This window comes from Atta colombica, unplaced genomic scaffold (assembly GCF_001594045.1).
Source record: "Atta colombica isolate Treedump-2 unplaced genomic scaffold, Acol1.0 scaffold3, whole genome shotgun sequence".
Lineage (NCBI taxonomy): Eukaryota > Metazoa > Arthropoda > Insecta > Hymenoptera > Formicidae > Atta > Atta colombica.
In genome coordinates, this window is record NW_017259403.1 from 994219 (window position 1) to 1002502 (window position 8284).

The window sequence follows — 8284 nt, forward strand, 5'->3', positions numbered from 1 at the left end:
TATTTATCTACTATATCATAGGTCTCTCTTGTATGGTAAAGAGTGCTGAGAATAAAAATTCAGATATTTATATCAGAAAATGTAGATTTTTTTTTATATAAATCAATGATAATTTGTTATTCGTTATGATTGCAGTAACATCCAAAAAATTCAGACGATTATTCTCTCCAACATCGTGAATTACATATGTTCATACAAAGAATTAAACGTCAAATATACAATTAAATGAATCGTATAGCGTCTAGTATACACATGAAGTCTAACTAGAAAGATGTCAACGTATCTCACATAGAAGGGCAAACGTATCGGTAGTAACTCTAACAGTTAACTCTAAATCTCATAACATAAGATTCGTCAATCGTCGATAAAAAAAAGAGTATATTGTTTTTATAAACATGTTTTTAACCAAAAATGTGTTTTTATACACATTTTTAAACAAAAGCACTTCTATAGATTTTCCCCTATCTCCCGTCGTGATGAATTTTGTATTATAAGATTTAGAGTTAAGGGCATTAAAGTTACTACCGATTAGCCGTTTTACAGAGATATTGATAATCTTTTTAGCTACACCATGTTTCATTTGGCGTTTAATTCTTTGCACGAACATATGGAGTCAAGATGGAGGATGTTGAAGACAACAATTGTGAATTTTTTGGATGCATTGTAATTATAACAAATTATCTTTTAATTTATATTTTAAAAAACTACATTTTTTGATAATATTTGAATTTTTGTTTTTACCATCTTTTATCATACAAAACAGGTGTCTATGGCATGGTAGACAAAATAATTTTTCTTTTCAAATCCTGCTTTCCATAGAAAGAACTTCATATACCATCAATTTTCTCATTGATGATTGTTATTCTTTATTCTTTATTTTTTCCACGATTCTTCATAGATTGAATTCTTTATCTTTCTATAAAAAAAGACGATCGAGAAATTTTATTAATGAATCTATAATAAAAAAAAAACGAACTATTATTTATGGAGAACATCTTCGAGAATTTTTTTATCAATTACGAGATGTAAAATAAAAACAGACTTTTCGATATCGAATACAAAAAGTTTTATAAAATTCTTAAGCAAAAACTCTTAAGTTAATGACTTATAGTGATGTTGTATGTAAGATATAAGATTTTCTGCCAAGAAACTATGCCAAGAGACTATGCCATAACGTATGTTGACTAAAACAAAACGATATTTAAAAACAAGAGAAGAATATAATTCCGATATAAAAAAAAAAAATGGGTCTTCATCTACCATTTCAAAGTATAAAATCATTTTGATTGAAAAGAATTTAGGGCTTCTAATCTTTTGCTTTAATATTTTTTATTATCTAAAATCTGGGCTGTGTTTCAAAATTCACTGCCAGCACTGAAAATCTATAGTCACATTATGTGTATTATAAATTTTCAGCACTGGCAGTGAATTTTGGAACACAGCCCAGATTTTAGATAATAAAAGATATTAAAGCAAAAGATTAACTTCAGGGATAATCTACAAAATTAAACAAAAAAAAAACGGTTTAAATAAACAAAATGATACAGAATTTCTTTCAGAATCATATCTGTTCTTATCCTGGATACATTATCTCTCAACTGACTCCCACAGTATGAACCTCACAATCAGTTCCTTCTTCCTATATTAATTTATATCAAAACATCTCCCCGCTTTTCATGTATTTTGTTTATTATAATGTTCAACGTGTTTTACTTCTGTTTCATTTTAATTGTTCCGTCGATCCATTTTTTCCATTTGTTTGGTCATATTATTTCAATATGTTAACTTCCATCTGTTGTTATATTATTCAAGGTATGTTACAATTTAATTATGTTACAATTAATTTACCAATAAAAATATGTCCACTAGTTATAATATTCTATCTACATCTATGATTACCACGTTCTTTTCATATTGGTATTTTCTTGTTTGAGCGATATATTTTAAATACAAAATGGAGATCTACATTTTTAATTCTATAACAAGGACATGATTGATGTAAAGAAGTTTTTATAATATTGTAAGTTACTATTGTGTAAGTTACTATTCACTGAGGATAGTCCTGTGAAGTCTAAAACGTTTGGAAGTTTAAATATATTGTAATATATAAGAATTTGTTATACCAATAGCATGTTTGACTCAGCCTTTTGTTGAAACTTATTTGAAACTTGTAATTCTTTGAGCCTTTGCAGACTTTGTATAATTCTATTAACTAATTTGATAGTTTTATTCGTATTATTTAATAAAAATGTGTCCATGTTCATTAAGTTAATCGGATTAAATTTAAATGGCTCTACAGTACATTTATTTCGTTTTCATAAAATGTAGGTTAGCTCACTGTTAGTTCGAATCTACAACAAGCTACGATAGGTCTGTTTTTTTATTCTTTAAACTGCATTCTTTCTCATTTTCGCCATATATTAAACATATACTTATCTCACTTTAAGTTACAAAAGCAAACACTAGTTCTATCATAAAAAACCCAAGTTGATAGTCAATAATTTTAGAGCCATGGTATACAAAAAACTTAAACAATAAAACATAAGCAGTAAGAAGCGAATTGACCAATTGCAGTAAAGTCCGTAAAGCCATAACATAATTAGAAGCCAATCCAACATGTTAATTTCCTTACTGTTTATATCTTACTATCTTAAGTTTTATGTGCCATGGTCTTTACAAAGAAGTTGATTGCTGGGCAACTTTATCGATTTACTGATTTCGACCAATCCCGATTCACTAATTATCCTTCGGATTCGTTTCTGATTCATCGATTATAAACTACCGATTCTTACGCTTTTACAATGAATCGATAGTTCAATGGATCGGTAGTTCTAAATCTTATCGATGAAGTTGACCAATAGCCATCTTGTATGACTAAAGCTGATTGGCCAACTTCATCAATTAAGATTAGGATTTCTGACTACCGACTCATTGTAGAATCAGCATTATACACTCGGCTTTACAGTACATCTTTTAATTCGAGGTTAGTTTATCCTAAATTTGTAGTCGTGCTACAAACTAACAGTCGTTTTGTCATTACCTTGCCTTTCTGGAAGAATTCTATAAATCCACTTAATGTAGTCATCGTGCGTGTGAAGATTTATTGTTACAGTTATTCGTTTGTACATTCACATATAAAAGATGTGAGAAAAGGAAATTGATTGACACGTTTAGCTTACGCATAGATCCGAATATTCATCTTTAAAAATCACTCTACGATGTTCACTCGTATTCGTAAACAAATCAGAGCAAAATATTTCGTTCGATCATACAAACTGAAGTACTAAACCACGAAAAAATGTTCGTTCAAATTGTGATTAGAGAGAAACTTGAGAGAAGCCATGCCGGCCTTTTTCCTGTTATCGTTGAAATCGTCGGTACACTACCGCCAATACATTTATTTTTGATTTAGGAACTACGTGGCTACATCAATTTTCTTACACTGTCGATAAAATCATAGCAGAGAGACATAAAGAAAAGGGATATACGAATCCATGCTGCATCCATAAATTGGAAATCAAGAAAACTGAATATACATATACATAATATGTCAACGTAAATTTTATAATTTTTGTTATTGAAATCACCCAATCATAATCAGATAGCGTGTCAGCAAAATCGCACAAATCTGTCATTGCCCAGATAACAATTGGAGGGCTCACATTGCCCTCACGATTGTCGTATCGTGCGTGATTGACGTATCGTGCGTGATTGACGTATCGTGCGTGTAAGAACGCTATCATATTGCCTTCACAACGTGAGAGTAGAAACACAAATGCAAGTGTAAAAGATGTCATCACTGCGCAATCTACAGTACGAATCTCCTATCGCTATCGGTTTTTTGAAAATTCAAAAAATGTAGTTTCTTTTAATACCCTGGTAGGTTAGAATCATGAATAGAATCATCCGCTGTACAATAATCCTCTCATATTCATTATCTCATATTTTATCACCCATTCTCTGTATTTTGTAAGTATTGGATGAATACAAAATAAAATGTTAATTTAAAAAGTAAAATGCTTTGTATATACTATATTTAAACAGAAGGTCTTCGTAACTATAATATAATTACACTATTGAGAAACGATAATCTATACAGTCTGAGTTGTGTATCCGAATACTTGAATAATTCGATTTGCATTATATAAAATTTACATAAAATTTCTGCAAACTGCACGCCGAAATAAATTTATAATTGTTAAATGCATTCATAAACAGAACTAACCTATTAACATGAAAAACATTTACAAAGACATTAACATTAAATTATCGTTTGATAATATTGTTGTTGCTAGTCATGTTAGATGGATAAGCATCTTAATCTACATGATTTGTTTCAAAAAATGTAAACTCAGACTGAATTTGGAGATCTTTTGAGTTTCGTTCGGGTGTCTTCCTAATTCGACCACTGAGACTGCGGTATATATAATACTTATATATATAATACTTATCGTAACTAGTTTATATAAGAAAATTTGTGCGTTGATTGAAAAATAAGCAGTATCTTTAAAACTTTAACGTACCTATACCATTATGATATACATATTTAAATTTTTTAAATTTATTTCATCTTGTCATAATTAATAATATATTTTGTATGTGCATGCACGCATGTGTATGAGAGAGAGAACGAAAGTAGCAGAGAAGAGGGATAACAACACGAAAATCATTTTTAATAATATGTATATAATCAGAACCATTCGGGTAACGGGCATTGTGATATTTTACAATGAAACATTTTTTTAATATTATTATAATATAATATATTTATTAATAACATTATATAAAATATTTTCCGCATAAAAAGTATAAAAATATTTTGTTTCTATGTAAATACACGTGTTTATATGACAATTTATTTTAACGCTTATTTTCTTCAATTTGCGTATATAATGAGTCATCATATTCTATCCAGTTGGTACCGTTATGCACATATGCAGTATAATGACCAATCGACGTTTGGGAATGTCCGTGATATACACATGTACTGTTGCTCATTTAATTGAATAGATAGTGGAAGTGTCCTACAGAATAATTATAATCGAAGATTCAATAAACAGTTGTGCATCGTACGATATGCTTACAGAACGCTCTTTATCATATTTACTATATTTAGGTTTTAAAACTTTTCCTTCTTTTATTGCATCCACAATATTTGCAAAATCGTGTTTAATATTTCTTCATTTATCGATAAAATGCTTCTTAATAATTTTTATGTTCCCACATATTTCACATATTTCGAAATAGCTGTAACTTTTTTAGAATACATATTCGCATAAATTGATAAAGCGTTTATTGTTACAATGTCACGAATTGTCGTATATTGTACAAAACATGTTACAAAATTTCAGCTCGCATTTTAGTATCTTTTTTGTTGGATCACGTTGTACAAAAGATTTTATAAATTTAAAAGCATCTATTGTAGCTATATCTACATTTTCTTTAAATTTCTCGTACACGCATACCGCGGCGACAATTTGCACAATGCTATCAAAATCACATGTATTTTCGACAATTACATTATTAGATCCTATTTTTAAAATCGGAGAAATATTACCATTTTGTAATATACCTAGCGCAACATTTTTATTAACATTAAACGTTTCCCAATCAGGACATGCATCTAGAGAAGTACGTTTAGTTTTTTTATCATTTTTATTTCGCCAGTTTTGTTCCGCCGCTATTTCACAAGGTTCTTCATCCGATTTGTCAAAATTTACAGATAGTTTCTAATGTCGAACATGTGACAATATAGGAATGAAGTTTCTCGCTATTTTAACATGTATCTCCTTGATTAATATCTGTCAATAATAATAAATTCGATAATAATAAATTCGTCTACATCGCGACCGATCTCAGTTCTCCAATCAGCAATTTCATCTGTATCAGAAACTCCTCTGATTTTATTACGTAATAAAACTTTTATCGTATCATAATGCGTATTAATACTTGACATTGATGATAATATCGGTCTGTTAATTTCTGATGGTTTACTTTGCTTTACCGGAAAAAGACTGAATGTGCAGCATTAAAAATTTATCTATTCGCATCGATTGTACTTGCGAATTGTACTTTAATAATCTGTGTTGATATCATTAAATTCAGATTCAACTGCAGAACTTGCATTTACTTTGTCAAATCCAAATTTGGTATCATTACTTCAGAGTATAATGGAAAATATGGTAACAAATACTTAATTTTTTGCGCCATTACTGGATAATAATATGGATTTATGTCTACACCTTCAACAGCATTACTCAATTCATTAACACAACACAACAAGAATGTATGGACCCAGACAACATTGCATCTTATTCGAATGAAGTTTCTCGTTATTTTGACATGTGTTTCCTGGATTAATATCTGTCAATAATAAATCCGATTCGTCTACGTCGCGACTAATCTCAATTCCCTGATCGACAATTTCATCTGTAACAGGAACTCTTTTGATTTTATTATATAATAAAATTCTTGATATTTCAGCTAAAGTATCAGGCTAATTCTTGTCTTTTCCAACATTTTCACTGGAACAGAGAATAATTATAGCACGCATGATTTGTTATAAGTCAGTAAAATATGTTGTTCTTGTTAATAAACACATTACATTATGTAAAATATCTTAATTTTAGGATGGACAGATGTAAACATTTTCCATCTATTTACAAAGTTAACGTAATGCGAAATATCTAAATGCAAAAAAACATGTTGGCATTTTATCGGACTTATTTGAAATTAATAACAAATATATTGATAAATATTCCTTTAGACCATTGTTACCAAATACTCTCACAATAGCATCCATTAATGCTCTATCAAAGTCACAACTATGTGTGAATGTGGAAAATTTGTTTTGTGCAAACTACCGATTCGATGTATTTCTACTAGCCAATAAAGAATCGCATTTGTGTGCTGTGCAGCGCTTAACATTTGAAAAACTGGTATTTTTGCAGATATTTCTCATACAATTTGATACAAGTATATATGACTTGATAATTCTCCATTTAGCAATTTTAATTTTTTACTAAGGATCCGGTCGTATCTATTGAAATATAATTTGGATATTGCATTTAGGCTGCTATTTGTTCTAAAGTCCAATAATATACAAAAAACGGATCTAATAAGACAGAATGTATTGTACCCGCATGTAATTCATATTTCATTTTAAGAATATTTTTTACGGGATCTCTTTCATGATTTGCCTAATAAATTAATATCTTGTCTCTCTTGTTTAGCTTTCCGCAAAACGCTGTTAGTAAGTAAATGTGGAAGTTCCGGATCACTTAAGTCCATAAGTTTGTCTGCTTCTGCTTTGCGTCACCAACAAGGTAATTCATGATTTTCTGCCAGTTGTTTGGGTATCTTTATTCTCCTTTGTCCTTTGAGCTTTTTTTTCATGGATTCATCAAAATTACTAATCTTGCATTCTACAATATAACAACATTGGCTTGTTAATAACCTAACAGTTACAGTTGCATTCTTTACATGTCCCTTTAACTGTAAAATATACGGCGCGTAGCTTAGCGCCGAGACATTATATGGAAAAAAATAGATTCGCTGATTCAGCAAAGCTTGCGGCGCGAAATTGATATCTGTAACTAAGAAAATTTGGTGGTTTAACAAAAAAATTATGCCTGTAAGCATTTATCAGTACGCTCATAGAACAAACTCATTTTCGTTAATATTATCATTGCTATTGCAACAAATTAGTTTAATTGAAATAACTAATTTACATTTGTAATATATGCATTTTAATAACTTTAATACAAAAATTGTTGCTGTTATTACCAAAGAAAAGGATTGCGGAAAGTGTGAAAATTTTGCCGACGGAAGGATATATTAGTGATATTTGTGATAATAGAAACGAGTCGTGGTGCTGCGACCGCGGCGCACAGTGCACTACGTTATTTTCGATTGTTTAAAAGTAGTGCGCTACGCTTTCTTCTTGTTTGAAGATAGCTGGAGCGCATATCCTTGATATGATGAATCAAGTTTTCTCGTGTTATTAAACTGTATTATAAATAGATACATTTATTTAATGTGTTTACATATATATATATATATATAAACACATTAAATAAATGTATCTATTTATAATACAGTTTAATAACACGAGAAAACTTGATTCATCATATCAAGGATATGCGCTCCAGCTATCTTCAAACAAGAAGAAAGCGTAGCGCACTACTTTTAAACAATCGAAAATAACGTAGTGCACTGTGCGCCGCGGTCGCAGCACCACGACTCGTTTCTATTATCACAAATATCACTAATATATCCTTCCGTC

The 8284-nt window shown here is 30.0% G+C and overlaps 1 protein-coding gene across 1 annotated transcript in view; it reads right to left on the reverse strand.

Annotated features, from left to right (window-relative positions):
* The window catches only part of LOC108690189 (MOB kinase activator-like 3), a 106357-nt gene extending 102939 nt beyond the window's left edge, over nt 1-3418 (reverse strand). The window contains exon 1 of the mRNA XM_018197365.1: nt 3041-3418. Within this exon, the coding sequence (XP_018052854.1) occupies nt 3041-3085 (45 nt within the window). The 5' untranslated portion in view covers nt 3086-3418. The remainder of the gene's footprint in view (nt 1-3040) is intronic.
* Nucleotides 3419-8284: the final 4866 nt, after the last annotated feature.